This window comes from Sturnira hondurensis, unplaced genomic scaffold (assembly GCF_014824575.4).
Source record: "Sturnira hondurensis isolate 20B ecotype Veracruz unplaced genomic scaffold, ASM1482457v3 Scaffold0025370, whole genome shotgun sequence".
Lineage (NCBI taxonomy): Eukaryota > Metazoa > Chordata > Mammalia > Chiroptera > Phyllostomidae > Sturnira > Sturnira hondurensis.
This window is the reverse complement of record NW_028098001.1, coordinates 15,774,403-15,800,546: the sequence shown is the minus strand read 5'-3', so window position 1 is coordinate 15,800,546 and position 26,144 is coordinate 15,774,403. Positions and strand designations below refer to the sequence as shown.

Here is a 26,144-nt window from a genome sequence, read left to right as displayed (position 1 = left end):
AAATTCACGTGGAGAATTTGGTATTACCAATTACCAAGTCCTGTGGAGGAAAAGGGATGGTGCAGCTTCTCTCTCAAGAGGAGAAAAAGCCTTAGCTCTTGCCTTAACAAGCTTTTATTGCTTTTCTGGGAAGATTACACGATGGTCCTCATTTACTATAAATCAAGTTCCTAAATATTTTAAAACATTTTAAAATAAAATTAAATAAATCAAATAAAAATATCACAAAAGATAATTTAAAACGTCCCAAATGTTTGAAAATTAAATAATACACTACTGAATTATCAATGGATCAAGTGAGAAATTAAGTGAAAGAAAAATACCAAATAATCTCACCTATAAGTGAAACTTAATCAACAAAACAAACAAGAAAGCAAAATATAACCAAACACATTGAAGTACAGAACAAACTGACAGTAACCAGAGGGGAGGAGAGAGGGAGATCATGAGTGAAGGAAGGGGAAGGATCATCAAAGAACATATATAGAGGACCCAAGGACAAACAAAAATGGGATAGGATTAAGGGTGAAATGTGGGGTCGGTAGGGTTGGGAAAAGCAGTGGGGGGAAAATAGTGATAGCTGTACTTGAACAACAAATAGAAAAGATTATATATGTTAAAAACAGAATTTAAGTTGGACAGAACATATTTAACTGAATGATAACAAAAATAATATATAACATTTGTGAGATGCAGTTAAGCTTCACTAAAACATTTATATCCTTAAATCAGTATATTAGAATAGAACAATGGCTAAATATTTGGGATAGGTTTTTATATACTATATTTTTTAATTTTTTAAATAAATTATTTTATTGTTGTTCAATTGTTTACAGATGTCTTCATTTTCTCCCCACCACTCCCTCACACTATATGAGAAAACATATTTGCCAAAGATACCTCAGACAAGGGTTTGATTTACAAAATATATAAAGAACTCATACAACTCTACTCCAAGAAGACAATGGCTAAACATTTGATAATCCCAATATCCATCTTAAAAGATTAAATGAAGCTATCCTTAGGAAAGTTTAAAAAAGATGATAAAGATATTTAAAAATTATTAATCAAATAAAATTCACAATATGACAGAGAGAAATTAAAAAAATAAGTTGGTTCCCTAATAAAAATCATAAGCACCTATTGCAAGATTAAGTAGAGAGAATAGGGAGGGAGAGACAGAGAGCGACAAAAAACTAGCAAATTATCAACATCAGGAAGGAAAAGAAAGAATATGACAGTACTAACAGACAATAAACTAAACTGAAAAATTTAGTAATGGAATAATTTTATTTGTTCAGCTTCTGTGTAATATGGATCTTGGCCCTCACTGGCATCAATTAACATGCAACACTGCTCTTACCTGCTTTGCCAGGAGAGTGAAGAAGGAAGTGAGGTCTGCATTATTGCCATCGCTCTTCAGGCTTGCTTCCTTCTCAGCTAAAAAGCAAAGATAATTAATAAGGTGGGAAAGATATTTGGTCTTGTATTAGTCTCGGTAAGGAGAAAAGCAATATGTCCTACAGGTCACAAGAGAATCTCCAAACTTTCAAAGGTGGTGATTCAGTAGACTATGAGAGCATTGGAAATCAATGGATTGTTTATATAAACTTGTTCAGGATAAAACTGACTGAAGCAAGAGGATTTCAGAGTGTTTCATAGAACAAAACAAATTACACATCAGACATAAATTACAATTAAATCAAATAGTTTATTTCCTAGAATGTTTTGCAATGGTCCTATCTTTCTGAATATCACATATGAAATCCCTAATTCTCAAAAAGATGTTCTCTGGTAGTTAGTCACATCCTCAGTATGTTTATCTCTGTGTGTGTACTTACACACATGTGAGTGTGATTGTAATTGTGTGTTGAAAGGATAGGTATCAGTAATGAAGGGAGCATGTTTCTTTACATGGTAAATGAAAAAGCCCCAGAAATCATTCTATAAAAAAATTATTAGCATTTCTCAAACCTCAGAACCAGGGCCTTCACATATCATACCTATCCAGGCCTCTACCAAATCGGCCTTCCAGTTGAACTGCTGAAAGGCATAATCATCTTCCAACTGCAACTTCCAAGAAGCTATGCCCTGGGCCAGAGAAGGTGTCTTTTCATTCAGAGTCTCTATCTTGACAGAAATCCTTTCCTTGTACTCACTTTCCTCCTGCAGCACCAAGATTAATAGGAAAAAGAGGCGTCAAGGCCAAAAATTGTGAATTCTTTTTTTTAACTTAATTTTTTAAATTTAATTATTGTTCAAGTAGTTTTCTGTCCCCCACTTCCATCCCAGCCCACCCCATCCCCATGCTCCCCACCTCCCTCCCATTTCCACCCCCCTTTGTTGTTCTCCATGTGTCCTTTATACTAGTTTCTGTGAATCCTTCCCCTTTTTCCCCGAAATTCTCTCCCATCTCCCCTCTGGTCCCTGTCAGCCTGTTCTGAATTTCAGTGTCTTTGGTCATATTTTGCTTGCTTGTTTGTTTTGTTGTTGAGCTTCCTGTTAAAAGTGAGATCATATAGTATTTGTCTTTCACCACCTGGCTAATTTCACTCAGCATAATGCTTTCCATTTCCATCCATGCTCTTGCAAAGGGTAGTAGCTCCTTCTTTCTTTCTGCTGCATAGAATTCCATTGTGTAAATGTACCATAGTTTTTTGATCCATTCATTTACTGATGGGCACCTAGGTTGCTTCCAACTCATGGCTATTGTAAATTGTGCTGCTATGGACATTGGTGTGCATAGGTTCTTTTGGATTGGTGTTTTAAGGTTCTTAGGATATAATCCTAACAGTGGAATTGCTGGGTCAAAAGGCAGGTTCATTTTTAGTTTTCAGTTTTCAGAGAATGAATTATTTAGTACTATTAAAAAGTTGTCATCTCTTCCTTTCAAACTCTATAACTACTCCCTCTAGATCTAGTGAACTTATTCTATTATCCCTTTATGCCACAGATGGTTATTTCCTACCCAGCATTTAGATGATCTTTGCAAGCTTGTTCATGTAACTGGGATCTACTTAGTAAGTGTATGCATCTAGAAGTTATCAAGTCATCTCTGTCTAGGGTTTTTCCTATAGAACCTAGATCAGTGACACTTTGTAAGAACAAGCATTTAAACAAAATAATGATACTCAGATTACAAGTAGGTTTCCAAATAGTCCTCCTCCCTAGAGGCTTACATAGAATTTGTTCTACCTTCTTAGAATATTCTATGATTAAAGTGAACCATTTATCAAATATTCATAAATGTTATATTGTGCATGGGATAAGAGTGTGTCAACAGCTGGTTTATCAATAAGGCTTACTTTCATATATCTATACATGTATATAAATACATATATATTTATATTATTGATATTTTATTGATTTGAGAGAGAGACAGAGAAGGAAAGAGAAAGAGAGACAGATAGACAGACATCAGTTTATTATTATACCCAGTAAGCATTCAGTTGACCCTTGTATGTGCCCTGACCAGAGATGGAACCCTTGACCTTGGTGCCTTGGGGCAATGCTGCAATCTACTGAGCTACCTGGCCAGGGCTCAACAGCTAATTTTAAATAAATCTGAAGGTTGTTCTTATAAGACCTTGAAAACAGAATTTCCAGAAAAACATAATCAAGTAAATTTGCTAAGAACCAAAACAATAATAATAAAAGGGCAACTGAAACAAGATAATTAAAATTCTACATATAATTTTAGCACTGCTCATGAATCTATACTTGGGTCCTTTTGAAAATAAAAGTTTGACCTGTAATCTCTAGAGTCTCTCACCTTATTCAAGATATCTCTTCCTTGAGCACACACATTTTGCACTCGGGCCTCATGGACAGCAAAATCGTTAACCAAAGCTTCCTGTTTCTTTAGCAAACTCTGCATAAATGAATAAGTGAGAATCAAAACATCTGAACAGTCTATCCCATTAATATTCTGTTCCCAAAATTCTTCGCTTTTCAAAAAGGACAAACGTACCAGAAAAAGAGTAAAAAAATATGCTGACATTGTTTCTAACTTACCATATGACCCCATGGTTTTCTGGATTTTGAAATATGAGTGCTGATCGGGGTAATATATAAGAGTTTCTCCAGATTGAAATGTATACCATTCTATGAAATACTGCATCTACCAGAGAAATATTATGTATCAAGAATATCTTATATTAAGAGCTTACCTTAAAGTCTTTTTGTCCCACTAGGAGCTTTTAATTTTAAAGGTGAAAAGACTGACTAAGAAGAGATTCATATTAAAGAAAAGAAAATGAATCCCTTCAGCCTATTGCTCACCTGAGTAGCAGCCAATGTATCTCCAGAATCCCCTTGGGCAACCACTGCTTCCTTTTCACTGATCCAAGCTTCCTCTTCCTCAGCATTTTCCATAAATTGCAAGTATTCTAGGGATTCCTCCAACCGAAGCCCTCTATAACAGAATAGTATGCCCCAATAAAGATAAGAGAACATTAACAAGCAGTGGAAGTGGAGCTAAAGGTCACAGTCTCTCAAGGCAGCTACAGTCGAACTGGACCACAGAACAAGTGAGTACATAAGACTTTGCTCATACATCAACTGTGATGATCATCTCTGGACAGGGGAAGACCATTGACCCACGAGTTCAGTTTTGTGGCCTCACCTACTTTCTAGGATTCTTCGTGGGGTAAAGGAAATCTTGTCCAAACAGCCCTGGCTGGCATGGCTCAGTAGATTGAGTGCTGGCCTGAGGAGCAAGGGGTTGCTTGTTCCGTTCCCAGTCAGGGCACATGCCTGGATTGCAGACCAGATCCCCAGTAGGGGGCACACAAAAGGCAACCACACAAGATGTTTCTCTTTCCCTCTTTCTCCCTTTCCATCTAAATGTAAATAAATAAAATCTTAAAAAAAAAAAAAGAAGCCAACCAAAAAGAAAAAAAAAGGCCAAGACTTTGGAGTTGGAGAATAATAGCAGTGAAGCAGAGTCTCTTGCTACTCTAAAACTGTCTTTCTTTTTACACAACACAGTCTCTACAAAGTGCGAAGTACTTTTATTCCCCAGGAAGAAATGTCTCCCTATTACTAACACACAGGTAATTGTAGGAAGAAATTATTTATTTGGATATATAACTATGTGATTTTTTTTAATGCCTGGCTATAAGGGAGAAAAAAAAAACCTTTCTTTTACTCTTAAGTGTTGCATACAATCCTAAAAAGGGGGCAATATAAAAACAGACATGTGGCAAATAACCTACTATAAAGAGTAACATATTTAGGGCGATAATGAGAAAAGATAATGCAAGTAAGTGCAGGAGTAGAGGTATATTTAGAACACAGAGGCAGCAATCACTCTGCCTGGGTCTAAATGGGAGAAAGCTTCTGGGAAGACTGCATTTGAGGAAAGACTTGGAAGATAGATAGAGATGTGTAGCTGGGGAGAAATGCTGATCAAATATTTAAGTATGTTCCCCAATAGTAGCTCAATACATGCAACACAGGAACAGAATTTTGCTTCCAATACCCAACTCACCGAGCCTTAGTCAACTCTTTGAGCTTCTCCCAGTGTTGAACAAACTGAGCCAGCCGCTCCTGGATCTCCTCTTGCTCCACAGCAGCCTTGTCTCCCAGCCCCTCCGCCATATTCAGCACATTCTGAAGAACACCCCCCACCCATGTTGTGTTATCCCACAACCTCTCCAAATTTAGATACAGTTTCCTGGCAAAGTACCTAGCCAGGATATTTCTTAAAAAAAAAAAAAAAAAAAAAAAAAAAAAAAAAAAACTTAAAACATCCCTTAGTTTTATACTAAGCTTTTTTGTTGTTCCATTATAGTTGTCCCCATTTTCCCCCATGCTCTCCCCTGCCCTGCCCACCCTATCTCTCCCACATTCAATCCCCCTCCACACTGTCTTCATCCATGTGTCCTTTATAGCCAAATTATTTAACTCTATGGTAATTAGGGTGATCTTAAAAATCCTGGGAGAATAAAGAAATTTGTAGTAAGATTTACCATGCTAAATTTACCCAAGTATTTGGAAATATACATTGGCATTTGTACTAAAATACTCTGCATGCTCTGCTTTATAGACTATTCATGCTCATAGTGTGACCTTGCTGCCAAGCCAGAACCAGAGTTGCCTTTTTTCTTAATATGGCTCAGCTTAAGTACAGCTTTTGCTAGGGTTCCAACCTGCATCTTGTCAACAATTGTGACCTGGAGTGTTAAAATTGCTCCTTCTAGGAAAGAGCAGGGCTTCCTATATAGAATTCTTCCATTTACAGGATACAAAATGTGGAGGAGAAAGGAACACTTGAACAACACTTTATGACTAATTCTGTGTGACATGCCAAGTCACATTTCATAGAATCATTCTGTTTGTCCATAATATGAAAGCCTATTAGACTTCTCTACCCTTCCAGTTCTCACATTTTATTATATCTACCTGGATGGCAGGTTCATGTGCCTTTAGCTCCCCTTCTAGACGTTTGTGTTTCTTCAGTAAGTTCTGAACTCCCTGTAGATCCCTCTCATAGTCCTGGGGGCTCACTCGTACCAACTTCTCTCTGCAAAAGAAGAATAAAAACAGAGATTAGACCTCAGAGGAATTCTTTAAAAAGTGGGTTTTTGAGCATGTGTGTCGCTAGAGTTGAGGAGGTGGTAACACTCTGGTGTCAGTAATCACAAATATAATTAGTAGCAAAGGCTCTCAGCAAAATTTCTGACTTATACAAATACAATTTAAATAATATATTGATCTCCACCATACGCACAGATGTAACAGCCTTCTACTTATTTCTTTGCCTGTCTAGTTATTTACATTCTCTTCTTGTTTTATTGTTGTTCTGTTATCCCATTTTTCCCCTTGCTCTTCTTGCCCTGAAACCACCCATTCCCACAGTCAATCCCCACCCTGTTGTCTACATCCATGAGTAATTTATACCTCTTCCTTGACTAGACACTCCCGTTTCTTTCCCTAATATAAACATGCCCCCTCCAATCTGGTCACTTTACATCTGCTCCTTGTCTCCATGCCTCTGGTTCTTTTTTGATCATTTATTTATTTTGTTAATTAGGCTGCTCTTATAGGTGAGATCATATGGTATTTGTCTTTTGCTGCCTAGATTATTTTACTTCTAATGATACTCTTCAGTTCCATCCACACTGTTGTGAGAGGTAGGAGTTCTTTCTTTCTTTCTGCAGCATAGCATTTCATTGTGTAGTTTTTATTATGTACAGGTATGCTCCTTCTACTTCCTCTTTCCTGAGATTTTTAAATCATAAATGGATGCTCTATTTTATCAAATGTTTTGTCAGCATTTGTTGATATGATCATGTAATATTTATCTTCCATTGTGTTTATGTAGTGTATTACATTTGTTGACTTGAAAGTATTATTATACCATTCTTGCATTCCTGGAATGAATCCCACTTGATCTTGTTGTATAACATTTTCAATATATTGCTGGATCTATTTTGCCAATATTTTGTTGGTGACTTAAGCATCCATGTTCATCAGCAATATTGGCCTGTAGTTTTCTCTCTTGTCTTTTTCTGATTTGGGAATTAGGACAATACCAACTTCATAAGAAAAGTTTAGGAGTCTTCTCTCTTCTTGAATTCTTTGGAATAGTTTGAGAATAGGAGTTACTTATTCCCTAATTGTTTGGTAAAACTCACCTGTAAAGTCATCTTGTCCAAGGCTTTTGTGTGCCAGGAGTTTTTTGATTACTGCTTTGTCGACTATACCAGTCTATTCAGGCATCCTGCTTCTTCTTGATTTAGGTTTATAAGATATATGCTGCTAGAAATTTATCCAGTTGGCCCAGGGTGTCAAATTTCTTGGCATTTTATTGTTCATAGTAATTTCTTACACTCCTTTGTATTTTTGTGCTATCAGTTTTAATTTATTCTCTTTCTTTGCTGATTTTATTAGCAAAGATAATAAAAGTCCTCTCTTTTTTTTCTTGATGAGTCTGGTTAAAGGCTTGTCAACTTTATCTTATCTTTGAATTGTTCTTTTAGTATCTATGTCATGTAATTCTGCTCTGTTCTTGATTACTTTCTTCCTTCTACATGTTCTAGTCTTTGTTGTTGTTCCTCTAGTTCTTGTAGATGCAGGTTATGTTGTTTATTTGAATGGGGGGGGAGTTTGTATTGTTATATGAACTTCCCTCTCAAGACTGCCTTCACTGTCTCCCATAGGTTTTGTACTTTTGTGTGTCCATTTTCTTTGTTTCCAGAAACTTTTTGACTTCTCCCTATATCTCATTGTTAACCCAATCATTATTTAATAGCATTGTTAACCCATTCATTATTTAATATCATGTTATTCAGTCTCCATGAATTTGAATGTTTTTGAGTTTTTTCCGTGAGATCAGTTTCTAGTTTCAAGCCATTGTGATCTGAGAAGGTGCTTGACATGATTTCAATTTTTTGAATATGTTGAGGGTTTTTTTTAATGTCTTGCCATGTGATCTCTCTTTGAAAATGTTCCATGTGCTTTTAAAAAGAATATATATTTTGATTCTTTAGGGTGAAAATTTTTGTGTATACCAATTAAATCCACTTGATCTAGAGTGTTGTTCAATGCCACAATATCCTTAATGAATCTTTTTTTGGAAGATCTATCCAATCATTGGCAATGAAATATTAAAATCCCCATACATGAGAGTGTTGCTGTTGATGTCTGTGTTGAAGTCCTTCAAGATTTTCCCTACATATTTAGGTGCTTCTCTTTTGGGTGCATATATATCTACAGGGGTTGTATCTACTTGATGGATTATTATCTTCAGTATTGTGCAAGTCCTGCTTTGTTTCTTTTTCTTTTCTTTTTTCTTTTGGTCCTTATTTGAAATCTGTTTTGTTTGATATAAGTACTGCTACCTCAGCTTTTATTTCATGTCCATTTGCTTGGAATATTTTTATTCCTTCACTTCACTTTCAGTCTGTGTAGATCTTTTGTTGTCAGGTAGGTCTCCTCTTAGCAGCATATATATAGGTCATGTTTTCTTTTCTTTCTTTTTATCCTTCAGCGACCTTCAGTATTTTAATTGAAGCATTTAATACATTTTCATTTAAGGTTACTATATACAGGAACTTATTTTTCCTTTTGTTCCCATCTCCCCTCATTCATTTTCTCAAAGCATTCTCTCTAGTATCTCTTGCAATGCTCTTTTGGTGGAGATGTATTATTTTATCCCCCTTTTTTTGGCCTGGGAAACTACTTATTTTCCTTCCCATTTTACATGGAAGCCTTGCTGGGTAGAGTAGTTGATGGCAGGTCTTTGCTTTTCATTACTTGAAATATTTCTTGCCACTCCCCTCTGGTTTGTAGGGTTTCTGTTGAGTAATCAGCTGATAGCCTTATTGGACTGCCTTTGTATGTTACTAGCTGTCTCACCTTTCTGCTTTTAAGATACTCTCTTTGACTTCAAATTTTGCCATTTTAATGATGATATGTCTTTGAGTAACTTTCACTGAGTTCGTCTTGATTGGAACCCTCTGTGCTTCTGGACTTTCATGCCTTTTTTCTCTCATCAAGTCAGGGAAGTTTGCTGTCATGACTTCTTTTTTTATTAAAGATTTTATTTATTTATCTTTAGAGGGAAAGGGAAGGAGAGAGGGAGAGAAACATCAATGTATGGCTGCCTCTCGTGTGTCCTCCCCTGGGAACTGGCCCACAACCTAGGCATGTGCCCTGACTGGGAATTGAACCTTGATACTTTGGTTCGTAGGCCTGCACTTGATCCACTGAGCTACACCAGCCAGGGCTGTCATAACTTCTTTAAACAAGTTTTTTCTATACCTTACTCCTCTTCTCTTTCCGGTATCCCTATGATAAGATATTACTATGTTTCATGTTGTCCTGAATTTCCCTTATATGCTCTTTGTTTTTTCTTGAGTCTTTTTTTTTTTCATTGTGTTGCTCCATCTGGGAATTTTTTTCTACCCTTTCCTATAGCTTGCCTATTTGATCTCTGCTTCATCTAGCCTGCTTTTAATTCTTTCTGCTCCGTTCTTTATTTCAGGTACTGTATTCTTCCTTTCTTCCTGGCTCTTATTGATAGCTTCTATGTCCTCTTTCATGCTGTTGTAGTTTACAATTAGTTCCCTGTAGCTGCCCTGGAGTTCTTTGCAGTTCTAATTGAGCTCATGATCATCCTTATAACCATTATTTTGAACTCAATATCTGATAGTTTTCTTGCCTCTATTTTATTTAACCATCTTTCTGAGGATGTCTCCTCTCCTTTCAATTGAGGCCACTTTGTCCCCCCATTTTAGATGAATCTTCTTGTTTGCTTCTGCTTCTTAGATTGATCTACTTTGACTACCTGTGCTTATGTGTGACCTTCTGTGCTAAGAGACTTGTGGGATTCAGTGGTGCTGTCTCCTTGATCTCCTGATCTCTTGGGATGCCCTTTTTGCTATTTATTTTGGATCTCTGGCCATAACTGGGTTTTGGTTGTTGCTGGGTCATTCTTTGGTCAGTCTTTTCCTCTGATTTGCTGACTGAGAATTATTCTGCCCAGCACATCTTGTATGTTGTTGTACATGTGCTCCCACAACAAAACTAAACAACCTAGAAAACAAATCCACACCAGCAAAAATATCCCCCACCCACAATCACACTATTGATGGCAAAGAAGCCAATATTAATAAATGTATAAAGAGATTAAGACTATTATAAGAAATGACTAACTAAAAAATGCTTATGAGAGGATAAAGGGAGGAGTAATGATAAGAGTTTGGAATAGAGACAAGGCAAAGAGAGAAAGTAAACTTTACATCATAAATTAAAAAGGTAGCGAAGAAGGGGAATGGAAGAAGAGAAGAGAAGCATAGAATATTAGGTTTAAACAGAAATTTATACATATATTATGAGAAAGAAAAATATAGGAGCAATATTTGAGGAAAAAAAGATCCACCACAGCACTATCAACAATGCATGAGAAAAGATTAATATAGGTGAAGTTGGAATAAGAAGGGAAGAAGACAGTAAGAAAAACTTAAATGGTATCTAGAGGAAAGAGAAATGATTTTGAGAGGACAGAGGGAGAAGGAATACAAAGAGGGAAGAATAAAATGAGGCTAATACAAGAAAATTTAAAAAAAAAGGCAAGAGGAAGGGAAACAATAAAACTTGAGGTTTAAAACACAAAAATAGTGAAGGTCTAGAAATAAAATTGAAGAAATGCCACCACCACCATTATATCTACAACAAACAGGTAAAGATTGATGAAAGCAGATACAGAGTAAGAGGTTTTAAAAATGGAAAAAAGAATATACTTCAGAACCAGGAAAGCTGGTGGTATTTATTCACTATGGGTCTGAACTCTCAGATTCAAGGGAGCTGATGGCTAGTCCAAGTTCAAAGACCAGAAAGCCAGCAGCATTGATGTACATGATTGCACTATGTTCATGTTGAACACAAGGAGCCAGACACATTTCATCCTGAGAGCAGCAATCTAGGAGTCCTCCACTGTATTTTGGGAAAAGAGCTTCTAGGTGTGGTCTACAGGATCCAGGCTTATCTCAGGTGTCCACAAGCTAAGAACATATTCACAGCTGCCCCACTGTATATTCTCTCCTTTGCTCAAAAATATAGACTGATGTTTGTCTTTCAATAAAAGTGAAAATTATATGAATATACATATTCACATATATACATATATAAACTTCATGGCCTTTATTAATTTTATCTACTAATAAATTTATGTAGAATGAGTTATAAAGAGGTGACGTAATGGAAATAATAGCAATTGAATTGGTTCTGAGTCTAAAATGTTTGAATTTCACTATTAAGTATAATATAAGACTACATAGGTAAGATTATATTATCTTACTGCTTCTAAAAAAAGTTTCTAGCCCTGGCTGGTACAACTCAGTGGATTGAGCACAAGCCTGCATATCGAATTATCATGGTTCGATTCCCATTCAGGGCACATGGATGGGTTGCAGGCCAGTCCCCAGCAGGGGGCACATGAGAGGCAACCATACATTGATATTTCTCTCCCTCTCTCCTTCCCTTCCCCTCTAAAGATAAATAAATGAAATATTTAATTTTCTTTAAGTTTCTAAAATATCTTACTTATTGTTCCATGTACAATCCTCTTTTCCTAATTCATTTACTTATTGTCCCATGTACAATGCTGTTTCCCATGCTTATTAAGAATGAGCATGTTTTTTGAAGAGAAACATGACGAGGCAGATTTAATAAAAAATAAACCAAATAATTTGATTTGCTAATATATTTATTCCTAATTGTATTTTCCCAAATAATTTATAATATTTTATTTTTGTTTTATTTTAAAATCTAATTAAATTTATTTAAGTGACATTGTTTAATAAAATTGTGTTTCAAGTGTACAGTACTATGATATAAATCTGTATATTGCATTGTGTGTTCACCACCCAAAGTCAATCTTCTTCTATATATAGAAGAAGATTGCCATATATTTATTTGGCTCCCTTCACCATTCTACACTGTACACTCCCTTCCTTCTGGTAACCACTATAGTATTGTCTGTACCTATGAGCTTTATTTATTGTTCAGATTTTTTCACATTTTGTATAAATGTTCAGGTATAGTTGTATTCATTTTACCCCCAACCCAGCCATCATCACTTCCCAGATACATTGTTGCTTTCAGTTTTACACCACACGAGTGAAATCATATGGTTCTTGCCAATTTCATTTTTTACAACAAAAGAAGAATTAGTAATAAAACCATGGTAGGTGATGGATAACATTCACAGTTCAGTGTCCAGTTCAGTATCATATTAGATACACAGAATAAAAGAATAATGACAATTATCTCATCAGTTGATTAAGCTGTAAATGTCCAGCTGTCTCATTAAGAATGAGCACAACTCCTTCTATGAACTATCTAGAACAGACATATATGGCTTTTTTTTCTTTGTTTCCTTTTTTTAAATTTAATTGATGTTCAAGTACAGTTGTCTCCATTTTACCCCCACCACTCCACCTATAAAACCCAGCCATCCCCACTTCCTACCCTTGATCCTACCCCTCTTTATTTTGTCCATATGTCCTTTTTACATATTACTGAAAACCCTCTCCACTCCCCCCCCACCATTATTCCCTCCCACCTCTTCTCTGGTTACTGTCATTTTGTTCTTAATTTCAATTTCCCTGGTTATATTTTGCTCATTTGTTTCTTGATTAGGTTTTACTTATAGATGAGGTCATATGGTATTTCTCTTTCACCACCTGGCTTATTTCACTTAGCATAATGCTCTGCAGTCCCATCTATACTCTCGCAAATGGTAGGAGCTGCTTTCTTTCTGCTGCATAGCATTCCATTGTGTAAATGCACCATTGTTTTCTGATCTATTCATTTACTGAAGGGCACTTAGGTTGCTTCCAGCACTTGGCTATTGTAAATTGTGCTGCTATGAACATTGGGGTGCATAGAATCCTTTGAATTGGAGTTTCAGGGTTCTTAGGGTATAATTAAAGCAGTGGAATTACCAGTTCAAAAGGCAGTTCCATTTTCAGTTTTCTAAGGGAATTCTATACTCTTTTCCATAGTGGTAGCACTAGTGTACAATCCAGCCAGCAGTGCACTAAGGTTCCCTTTTTTCCACATCCTCTCCAACACTTGTTTATTGATTTGTTTATGATGGCCATTCTGACCAGTGTGAAGTAGTATCTCATTGGATTTAATTGGCGTGTGTCTGATGGTTAGTGATGCTGAGCATCTTTTCATTTGTCTCTGGACCCTTTGTATGTCCTTCTTGGAGAAGTGTCTCTCCAAGTCTTTTGCCCATTTTGTCATTGGGTTGTTTGTCTTCCTGGAGTAGAGTTGTGTGAGTTCTTTATATATTTTGGAGATTAAACACTTGTCTGAGGTATCACTGGCAAACATATTTTCCCATATAGTTGGTTCTCTTTTCATTTTAATGTTGTTTGCTTTAGCCATGCAGAAACTTTTTATTTTGATGAGATCTCATTTGTTTATTCTTTCCTTTATGCCCCTTGCTCTAGGGGACATGTTGAAGAAAATATTACTGCGTGGAATATCTGAGATTTTCCTGCCTATGTTCCCCTGTAGGACTTTTATGATGTCACGACTTATAACTAAGTCTTTTATCCACCCTGAATTTGTAGCAATACTCATATAAGACAAAATAGACTTCAGAACAAGGGCCACCAAAAGGGGCAGCAACACTATTATAGTAGGGGATTTTAAAACCCCACTATCAAAAATGGATAGATATTCAAACAAAATATTAAGGGCTTCTGAAGGAGGTAGCAAGGTAGGTGGGAGCAGAGCCCAGTTCTCTCTGTGCCCAGCTGGAACACTTAACCATTTTGAGGAACAGTATGAACAGCCAAAAGAATCCCAGATTATATGAATTTGGAGACCAAAATTGTAGAGGACATGGAAAAAACAGAAGATTTGGAGATAGCATTGGGACTCTAGATTGGGACTCTAAGGTCCCTGTGATCTGCATAGAGACATAAGCTGCTGTGGCCCCCCACCTGGCACCTGCTACAGGATACTAGGGAGGAAGTTAGATGACCAGCTTCCATCCCTACCAGAGCTGGTAGGGCAGCTTGAGACCAAGAGGGACCTGAATGCTTGAAGTCACTAGGGGGAATAGAGGTGAAGGCGGATACACATAGTGGTGCTATATGCCCACTGGGACTGTGGATACCAGCTAGTTCATTATTGTAGAAATTGGGGAACAGGTGACACCTGGAAAAGGTAGAAGAGTGGGGCCATGTCAGACCCTGACCCAGATAGTCTCCAGACTTGTTAGAAAGTTGGGCTGTGTGAAAAGCTCTGTGCTTGTTAAGAACAGTGGGCTTAAACAAGAGGTTTTTAACTAAAAAAAAAAAAAAAAAAAAAAAGGCTAACAGCTCAGAAGGTGATTTGAGTTGTGCGCCCATGCTTCTTTCAGTCAGCTGGCCTGACAGTGAACTCAAACCACACTGGCACTCAACACCTACAGCTTGCCAGGCAACTGATTTGCCCCACTCACCCTGAGGATTAGTCAAACTTCTTGCCTGCACCAGACTTGAGCAGATAGCCTGGCAGCTAAGTTATGCAACTTACCTGGAGGCTGACTGGTGATACTTGCCCCGTGGCTGATTCTGGATGCTCATGGCACCAATAGCCCCTAAACTGATTTGAGCTGTGTGCCTGAGCTTGACTGGTGCTTCTGGCCCAGAGGCTGAGTGGTGCAATGCCTGGAGGCTGACTGGCACTGCTTGCCTGGCAGTGTGCTCGAGCCATGGTGGGCTCGAAAAGAGCAAAGAGGAGGCACAACACAGAGATTTTGATGCAACTGGTAAATTAAAGGCACAGGCCTGAGGGTGCCCAGCATCTCACAGAGGACCTGGGCTGGAGGTTATGCAACTATGAATATTGCTGCCCAAACCTGGCCTCCATTCTCACAAAACCATAAAACTGGAGAAAAGTGAAGCCAAGCCCCACTGCTCTTATGGCACACACTCAGAAGGTTTAAAGTCAGAAGGAGGCTTATTTTCTTTCTTTCTTTATTCCCAAAGTAAGACAATAAGACATGGAGTTGTGAAAGGTCCAAAGATGAATCCAAAGGGGAACACAAGGCTAATCCCCAAAACTGAGAAACTGAGACAAATTTCACTCTGCTATCCCATAGAATTACACTTTATTGTCTTTGTATTTTTATTGATGTTTCATTATTTTTACTTATTTTATTTTATTAGTAATTTTCATTTATCTTCTGTTTAGTTTTCTTTGTTTTATTTCTCTGCTTATTTACATTGTTTCACTGGTTTTCCTTATTACCTCTTTCATATTGTATTTTAACTTTCTTTCTTTCACTTCACTCTCATTCCAATAACACACTACTCTTGATCATGTAATTTCTATTCTTGTTATCCAAATCATACACTTCTTATTATGTCATTGTTGTTCCAGTCCTATTGTAAATAATTGTTCTTCCATACAGTTGTATACACTACATAACACTACTTCCTGAGCTTAGCTGATTTGACTTTATTCCTGAGCTTCATTATGGTTGTGGTTAACTCCATCCTCTCACATACTATGTCTACTTTCTATCCTTTACTCTGATTATATCTTATCATCTAACCTTGACAAGCACATTGTTTTCTGGATTCAGCTCACAATCCTCCTCTCCCTCCTCTAAAAAGAGTCTTATCTCCCTTTCACCTTTTAAAAAAGTGGCTAGTTGGGTGAAATATCACAGTTAATGCTATATTTATCCAAAGGATCTCCTATGTATTCTCTACTTGTTGGTACTTTAAATACCGTAAAATACTCTACTGCTGTTTTAATCCATTTTTCCTAGCCTCTGCCACTGATCACACACAAGAATAGGTGGGAGAGGAGAACATAAGTATACCTGCTAGAGGACAGAATCCACCAATAAAGGAACCACCAAAAAGTAAAAAAAAAAAAAAAATCAAGTACAACAAGAAAGCCCACACAAACAGAATAAAGGACAAACCTACAACATCCAGAGAAGGAGATAAAAAAGACCACATCACTGAATCCCATATAATTTCTATCATAGAAGTTCACCATACAAAGACAGCAAGCAAAGCAAAACTCAGGAAGCACAGAAATAAACAAAATGAGTCATTTAAAATAGGGAGACAAAAAAGAACCTGCAACCAAAAGGAATGGAAGACTTCTCACTAAAAGTGCTAAATGAAATGGAGGTAAGCAAAGTATGAGATATAAAATTCAAAATAATGGTTATAAACAGGTTCAAGGAAATCACAGACAACTACAAGGAACTGGGTGAGAACTACAACAGTATGAAAAAGAAAATAGAAACTATAAACAAAAACCAGGAAGAAATGAACAATAAAATCTTAGAAATGAAAAATACACTAGAAGGAATTACACTCAGGCTGGATGAAGCAGAGGACTGAACTAATGAGCTGTAAGACAAGGTGGAAAAAAACACCAAGGTAGAGCAGCTACACTAAAAAGACTAAAAAAAAAAAAAAAAAAATGAAGATAGTTTAAGAGAACTCCAGGATGATATAAGTGCAACAACACTTGAATCATAGGAACACAAGAAGGAGAAAATAAGGAACAAGTGATAGAAACCCTCTTTGAAAAAATAATGACAGGAAACTTTTCAAAACTAGAGAGAAAGAAAAAACATGCAAGTCAGGAAGCACAGAGAGTCCCAATCAAGATGAAACCAAAGAGGTCAATGACAAGACATATCGTTATCAAAATCCCAAGTATTAAAGACAAAGAATCTTAAAAACAGCAAGGGAGAAATAAGATGGAACATACAAATAGTCCCTGATAAAAATAGCAGCTGATTTTTCAACAGAAACACTGTAATTCAGAAGAGAGTGGCAAGAGATATATAAAATAATGAAATACAAAGGCCTGCAACCACGGTTACTATACCCAGTGAGGTTCTAATTAAAATAGAAGGCAAAATAAGCATTTTCCCAGATAAAAGAGGGCTGAAAGAGTACATATTGACCAAACCAGTCCTACAAGATTTGCTGAAGGGACTACTAAAAGAAGACAAAGGAAAGAAATGAAAGAGAGAAGAACACAGGTACAAAGAGGGAAAATGAACAAATACCTATCAATAATAACCTTAAACATAAGTGAATTAAGTACTCCAATAAAAAGACATAGAAGAGCTGAATGAATGAGCAATCATGAGCCCCACATATGCTGGACACAAGAGACCCACATCAAAACAAAAGATCTAAAAAGACTGAAAGTGAAGTTTAGAAAGAAATATTCCAAGCAAATAGACAAGACACAAAAGCCTGGGTAGCAATACTTATATCAAACAAAACACACTTCAAAACAATTGCCATGAAAAGAGACCCAGAGGATATTTCATAATACTCAAGGGAAAAATCCATCAAGAACACATAAACATTATAAAAATATATGCACCCAACATAGGAGTACCCAAATACATAAGAAAGATCTTGGAAGACTTCAAGAAAGATATAAACAGCAACACAATTATAGTAGGGGATTTCAATACCCCACTGTCAGAAATCAATATTTCTTCCAACAAAATAACAACAAAGATATTGTGACGTTGAACAATGCCCTAGATGAAATGGACTTAAGTGATATATAGAGAGAGCCTTTCATCCCAAAGAAGCAAAATAAACATTCTTTTCAAATGCACATGAAACATTGTCAAAGACAGACCACATGACAGGACACAAAACAAGCCTCAATAAATTCAAGAATATTAAAATTATATCAGATGTTTTCTTTGACCACAAGAGACTGCAACTAGAAACCAACCTCATAAGAACAACTAAAAACCACTCAAACTCATGGAGATTGAATACCATGCTATTAAACAGTGAACAGGTCAAGAATGAGATCAAGGAAGAAATCAAAAAGTTTCTGGAAACAAATGAAAATGAACTCACAACAATCCAAAACTTGCTGGACACAGCAAAGGCAGCCCTGAGAGGGGAGTTCAAAGTGGTACAGGCCTACCTAAAAAAGATAGATACATTTCAAATACACAACCTAACTCTACACTGACAAGGAACAACAAAGACAGCCCAGAGCAAGTAGAAGGAAGTAAATAAACAAGATCAGAGCAGAATTAAAAAACATAGTCACTAAAAGCGTAATTCCAAGGGTCAATAAATCTAGGAGATGGTTCTTTGAAAGAAAATTTTAAATTGACAAGCCTTTAAGCAGGGTCAACAAGAAAAAGCAGAGAGGATCCAAACAAACACAATCACAAATGAAAGAGGAGAGATTACAACTGATACCACAGAAATACAAAGAATTGTAAGAAATTACTATGAAGAACTATATGCCAAGAAATTTGAAAATCTAGCTGAAAAGGAAAATTTTCTAGAAACATATATTCTTCCAAAAGTTAATGAAGAAGCAGAAAGCCTAAACAGACCAATAATAGCAGATGAAATTAAAGCAGTAATAAAAAAGAAACTCACAGCACACAAAATCCTGGACTGGACAGTTTTATAGGAGAATTCTGAAAAGCATTTAAGGAAGAGCTAACTCCTATCTTTCACATACTATTTCAAAGAATCCTAGAAAATGAAAGATTCCCAAACTCTTTATGAAGCCATCGTCATCCTAATCCCAAAACCAAATAAAGACACAACAAAGAAAAAAAACTTCAGGCCAATATCACTGATGAACATAGACACTAATTTCCTCAACCAAATATTGGCAACCAACATCCAGAAATACATTTAAAAGATCATACACCATGATCAAGTGGAATTCATGCCAGGGACGCAAGGATGGTACAATATTCAGTAAATGGTACAAATCAATAAATCTAATACATCACAAAAATAAAAGGAATTACAGAAATCATATGATCATAATAATAGAAGCAGGAAAAGAATTTGATAAGGTACAGCACCCATTTATGATCGAACCACTCAGCAATGTGGGAATACCAAATTGGAAAGCAGGAAGCAAAACTGTCATTGTTTGAAGATGAGAAAATCCTATAGACTCCACCAAAACCTCAACGAGATGAATAAGTTTGGCAAAACAGTGAGATATAAAGTCAATATTCATTAATCAAAAGCATTTTTTTGTACACCAACAATGACATATCAGAAACAGAAATCAGGAAAAATATCCCATTTGATATAGAAACAAGAAAAATAAAATACCTAGGAATAAACCTAACTGAGGTTGTAAGACACCTGTACTCAGAAAACTATACAACACTGAAGTATGAAATTAAAGAAGACACAAACAAATGGAAGCATATTCCATGTTCATGGGTTGGAAGAATTAACATCATCAAAGTGTTCCTACTACCCAAAGCAATTTATAGATTCAGTGTAATACCTATTAAAGTACCAATGGCATATTTCACAGATATAGAACAAACAATTCAAAAATTATATGGAAGCATAAAAGACCCCAAATAGCTGCAGATATTTTGAGAAAGAAGAACAAAGTAGGAGGGATCATAATACCTGACATCAAACTGTATTATAAGGCCATCATAATCAAAACAATCTGATACTGGTATAAGAACAGGCACATAGACCAGTGGAACAGAATAGAAAGCCTAGAAATAAACCAGTCTCTATGGTCAGTGAATATTTGACAAAGGGGCAATAGCATAAAATGGAGTAAAAATAGCCTCTTCAACAAATGGTGTTGGGAGAGTTGGACATCTACATGCAAAAAATTGAAGCTTGATCACCAAGTTACACCATATGGAAAAATAAATTCAAGGTGGATAAAAGACTTAAATATAAGTCATGGCACCATAAAAGTCCTCAGGAGAACATAGGTAGGAAAGTCTCAGATATTCCATGAAGTAGTATTTTCACTAATATGTTCCCTAGAGCAAGGAAAATAAAGGAAAGAATAAACAAATGGGATCTCATCATAATTTAAAGCTTCATTATGCTGAGTGATATAAGCCAGGTGTTGAAAGACATATGATCTCACCTTTAACAGGAAGCTAAACAATAAAACAAACAAGCAAGCAAAATATAACCAAAGACACTGAAACAGAAAACAGGCTGACAAGGACCAGAGGGGAGAGGGGAGGGAATTTCAGGGAAAAAAGGGGAAGGATTCACAGGAACTAGTATAAAGGACACATGGACAACAACTAAGGGGGGTGGAAATGGGAGGGAGGTGGGGAGCACTGGGGGGTGGGCTGGGATGGGAGCAAAAGACAGAAACCTGTACTTGAACAATAATTAAATATGAAATTTTTAAAAAGCTTCTGCATGGTTAAATAACACCATATTAAAATGAAAAGAGAACTATATGGGAAAACATATTTGCAAAAGATACCTCAGACAAGAGTATGATCTTCAAAGTATGTAAAGAACTCACACAACTCCACTCCAGAAAGACAAGCCAATTACAAAATCGATAAAGGACTTCAACAGACACTTCACCAAGGAATACATACAAAGTGTCCAGAGACATATGAAAAGATGCTCAGCAATGCTAGCCATCAGACACACCAATTAAATATGCAGTGAGATACCACTTCACACCAATCAGAAAGACCATCATAGACAAGTGTTGGAAAGAATGTGGAGAAAAGGTAACCGTAGTGCACTGTTGGCTGGATTGTACACTAGCAAAGCCATTATGGAAAACAGTATAAATTTTCCTCAGAAAACTAAATATGGAACTGCCTTTTCAACTAGCAATTCCACTGCTAGGATTATATTTTAAGAACCCTGAAACACCAATCCAAAAGAACTTATGCACTCCAATGTTCATAGCAGCACAATTACAATAGCCAAGTGCTGGAAGCAACCTAAGTGCCTATCAGTAAATGAATAAGTCAGAAAACTATGGTACATTTACAGATGGAATTCTACACAGCAGAAACAAAAAAGAAGCTTCTACCCTCTGTCACATTATGAATGGAACTGGAGAACATTATGCTAAGTGAAATAAGCCAGGTGGTGAAAGACATAAGACCTCACCTGTAAGTGGAAGCTAATAGAGAAAACAAACAAGCAAGTAAAATATAACCAGAGACACTGAAATTAAGAACAAATGGACAGTAACAATTTGTGAGGGTAGATGGGAAAGCATAATGGGGGGAAAAGGATAAAGGATTTTTAGGAACAACTATAAAGAACACATTAACAAAACCAATGCAGGATGGAATCAAGAGAGGGAGGTGGGAATGCCTGGAATGGGAGTGAGAGGTGGGGTGGGGAGAAAGGCAGAGAATTGTACTTAAAAATAAATGATTCATCTTTAAAAAAATAAAATATAATAAATAAATATTAAAAATATATATACTAACAAAGATATTGTGACACTGAACAATGTACTACATGAAATGGACTTTGCTGATGTATGTAAAACCTTTCATACCCAAGAAACAAAATACACATTGTTTTCAAATGTAGATGGAACATTTTAACATATAAATGACATGCTAGGACACAAAATAAGACTCAGCAAATTCTAGAAATTTGATATCATATCTAGCATTTTCTCTGACCAAGGGACTGAAACTAGAAACCAACCTCAAGGAAAAAATTTAAAAACATTTTAATTCATGGAGATTGAATAGCATGCTATCAAACAATGAATGGGTTAAGAATGGGATCAAGAAAGAAATTTAAATTTTCTGGAACCAAATGAAAACAAACTCTCAACATTTTAAAACTTAAGGGTTTCTTTTTTAATTTAATTTTTATTGTCTTTTTACCATTACCATTTACTCCCCTTATACCCATTTCCCCCAGCATCACCCCACTGTTGTCCAGGTCCATGATACTTATTTCTTTTTTGCTCAACCCTTCTACCCTCTAACCTCCTTTCCCACTGGCTATCATTATGTTCTCCACCTATGAGTCTGTTCCCATTTTCTTTGTTAGTTCAGTTTTTCACTAGATTCCACATATGAGTGAAATCATATGGTATTTTTCTTTCTCTGACTGGCTTATTCCACTTAGCACAATGTTCTCCAAGTCCATCCATACCGTTTGAAAGGGTAAAATTTTCTTTTTTACAGCTAAGTAGCATTCCATTGTGTAAATGTCCTGTAGCTGTTTCATCCACTCATCTACTTAGGGATGCTTGGTTTCTTAATTTTATTCCCAGACTATTTGAACTGCTCTGCATTCCCTTTATTTTTACTGCCCTGTGCCTTCATACAGTGAGGAAATTTAGGAAAAATAAAATTGTTGTTAACTTTAAGCTGAGGAAAACATGATTGAGGAGTAATACCCACAGCAAAAAAAAAAAATAAAAAATACATATTTCATTTCAGCATCAATTACAAACATATTTGGTGGATTACTTACTCTCTTGAATCATTAATGCAATGTGAATTGGTAGTACATACTCTATCCAAGATTCCTCATCATCCAGGTCCTGGAAGAACTGGAACAAGGCATAGGTTTCTTTCAGTTTCTCATGGTGTAGGGCTGATAAATTCTGGACACCTAGGAAGCGCTTGTTGATATTATCCCTTTTCTTCACAATCTGGTCAGCATTGAACATCCCGCTGGAGAGCAGATCAGTAGCCAACTCATTCAGGTCTCTGAGTGCATCCTAGAAAGCCCAAGTATACTCAGTGAATAATACAGATATCAAGTAGATTCCCAAATTTAACCACTGATGGTTCAAGTTAAAAGACTGTGCCAAAAAGCCCTGACTGGTGTGGCTCAGTTGATTAAGTGCCCTCCTGAAAACCAAAGGGTCACCACTTTGGCCCCCAGTCAGGGTACATGCTGGATTACAGGCCAGGCCCCAGTGGCAAGTGAGTGAAAAGTAGCAATACATTGATGTTTCTCTCCCCTTTTCCCCCTCCTTTCCCATCTGTCTAAACAATAAATAAATAAATAAATAAAATGTTTCTAAAAAGAATATGTCAAAGAAATTGTTTTTTAAAGTTAATAAACTTGACATTGTGTTCTTTTAACCCAGATTGGAAAGGGCACGATCAAGAGGCAACATAGATAGCATTACTACATTACTCAAATTGCATATTTTCCCTCATGTGTTCTGTTTTTTCTTCTTATCTTTAGCTTGTATTTCCTTCCTCTTCCCAACAAGAAAGTAAGATCTTGGTGAGCCAGCACTCTGTCCAAAAACAGGTCTGTCTTCTGCTGAGTAATAAATTTGATGCAGATTGATTTATTGAAATAGTCCATAAGAACTACTCTTAAGTTGGCCGCAGAACACTTATAGCATCTTCTGTGTCTCTTTTCAGTCAAAATCTAACCCCCTCCAGTGATGCCACAGGGCATTTAATCAAGTTCTGAAATATAAAACTTAGAAAGATTTTTACTTCTTTTTTGATGCAATTGTAAATGGGACTGTTTTCTTAAGTTTCTGTTTCTTATAGTTCATTAGTAGTGCATAAAAAATAAAACTGACTTCTGGCTAATTATTTTGTGTTCTGTTACTTGACTGAATTTGCTAGTTCTAATAATATTTTTTTTGTGTGTGTGAAATCTTTAGGGTTCTCCATATATAGTATAATGTCATCTGCAAAAAATGACACTTTCACTTCTTCCTTTCCACTTTGGATGGCTTTTATTTCTTCTCATATGATTCCTGTGGCTAAGGCTTCCAGTATTAAGTTAAATAAGAGTGGTGAAAGTGTCCATTCCTGTCTTGTTCCTGATCTTAAGGAAAATACTTTTAATTTTTGCTCATTAAGTATGATGTTGGCTACGGGTTTATCATATGGTATCTGATAAGGGCTTAATATCCAAAATTTGTAAAGAACTCATACAACTCAACACCAAAAAATAAACAATCCAATTGAAAATGGGCAAAGGACCTGAATAGACCCTTGTCCAAAGAGGATATACAGATGTCCAATAGAGATACAAAAAGATTCTCAATACCACTAATCACCAGAGAAATGGGATACCACCTCACACCTGTCAGAAAGGCTATCATCAATAAATCAACAAACGAGTGTTGGCAAAGATGTCGAGAAAAGAAAACCTTTGTGCACTGTTGGTGGAAATGTAGATTGGTGTAGCCACTGTGGAAAACAGTATGGACTTACCTCAAAATTTTTAAAATGAAATTGGCTTATGACTGAGCTATTCCTTCTGAGAATATATCTGGAGAAATCCAAAACACTAATTTAAAAGAGTATATACACCCCTATGTTCATTGCAGCATTATTTAGAACAGCCAATATTTGGAAACAGCCCAGTGCCCATCAGAAGATTACTTGATTAAAAAAACTATGGTACATTTACACAATGAAATACCTCTCAACAATAAAAAAGAAGGAAATCTTACATTTAGTGATGGCATAAATATGCCCGGAGAGTACTATGCTAAGTGAAATAAGCCAATTACAGAGAAACAAGTACCACATAAATTCACTTATATGTAGAATCTAGTGAACCACATAAGCTAACAAACAAAATTTAAAAAGACTCATAGATACAGAGAACAGATTGGCAGCTGTCAGAGGAAAAGGAGGTTAGGAGGCTGGGTGAAAAGGTGAAGGGGTTAAGCAAAAAAGCAAACTCATAGACAATGACAGCAGTATGGTGATTACCAGAAAGAAAGGGAAGAGAGGGAGATAGAAGAGTGTAAAGGGAGATAAATGGCAATGGAAAGAGACTTTACCTGGGGTGGTGAACACGCAATACAGTATACAGATAATTATAGAATTAGATATCTAAAACCTATATAATTTTATTAACCCATGTCACTCTAGTAAATTCAATAAGAAAGCTTTTTACTTGTTGTATTTCCTGTAGCTATTTGTATTACCCAATAAAACTGATAATATAAAATTCTCCAATATGAAATTAAGACCCGCCAGCATGTTTATCACTTCTATAAGGACAAATCTCTGCTACTGGAATATCTATTAAATTTTATAGTGTATAGTTTAACTTTATTGTATATGTTCTCATCTGATTTTATTGTTTTCTTTCTAATTCTATAAAATAAACGTCTATTTCCTTTCAAAGACCAGATCAGATATACAGCTTGGAATGATAGTTTATATGAATAGAGTAGTTAAAAAATAAACAAGATAGCTTTTAGAATCCACTTCCTGGAGCCTTAGAATCTATTATTTAATGGTCATTGATTAAAAGTGACTGTTGCAATCTTTCTGTAGCTCATGGATTTGACATGGTTATAATGAATGCTGCCTTAGAACACTAAGGTCAGTTTTGCAACACTGTATTTTCAAATGATCCCCTGTGACAGGAAACATTTTTGTTCTTGTAATGGACATTCCAGAGGAGTGAGATTCCAAAACCTCTTACCTTTCGGGCCAACATCTCTGTTTCTAATAGCTGATGCTTTTTGAGTAGGTTTCCTGCGGAAGCCAAGTCCCTGGCCTGATCTTTCATGGCCAGCAGTGTCTCTGCCTGGGAATAGAAGAATAAGCAACAAAGCTGCCAGATTAAAACTATATTTAAGAATAACAAGATTAGTAAGTGTGTCCCCAAACCTTTCCTAAGAAGAGTCAGGAAAATAATTTGTGCATAACTCTGATTACGTGATAAGCATTCATTAAACTCTGATGCTCCCACCATTTCCAGTTGCAATTACCTCTGAGAGCCAGAACTCAAAATCCCGAATGCCTGTGTTAAACCTCTGTTGGCGACTGGCCTCATTGAGTTTCTGCCCTTTGTCAATTGTTCTCTCAAGCAGGTTGTCCCAGTGTTTTTCCAGCTCTTCCAGTTGACCCTAACAGA

General features: G+C 36.3%; 1 protein-coding gene across 2 annotated transcripts in view; it reads right to left on the bottom strand.

Moving 5' to 3' along the window:
* The window catches only part of SPTA1 (spectrin alpha, erythrocytic 1), a 199,218-nt gene that overhangs the window by 37,041 nt on the left and 136,033 nt on the right, over positions 1-26,144 (bottom strand). For both annotated transcript variants that reach the window (XM_037039373.1, XM_037039374.1), the window contains exons 34-42: positions 25,999-26,136; positions 25,710-25,814; positions 22,799-23,007; positions 6,406-6,526; positions 5,492-5,613; positions 4,282-4,414; positions 3,773-3,871; positions 2,004-2,166; positions 1,364-1,440 (exon numbers count right to left, since the gene is read on the bottom strand). In XM_037039373.1, the coding sequence (XP_036895268.1) occupies positions 1,364-1,440; positions 2,004-2,166; positions 3,773-3,871; positions 4,282-4,414; positions 5,492-5,613; positions 6,406-6,526; positions 22,799-23,007; positions 25,710-25,814; positions 25,999-26,136 (1,167 nt within the window). The remainder of the gene's footprint in view (positions 1-1,363; positions 1,441-2,003; positions 2,167-3,772; positions 3,872-4,281; positions 4,415-5,491; positions 5,614-6,405; positions 6,527-22,798; positions 23,008-25,709; positions 25,815-25,998; positions 26,137-26,144) is intronic.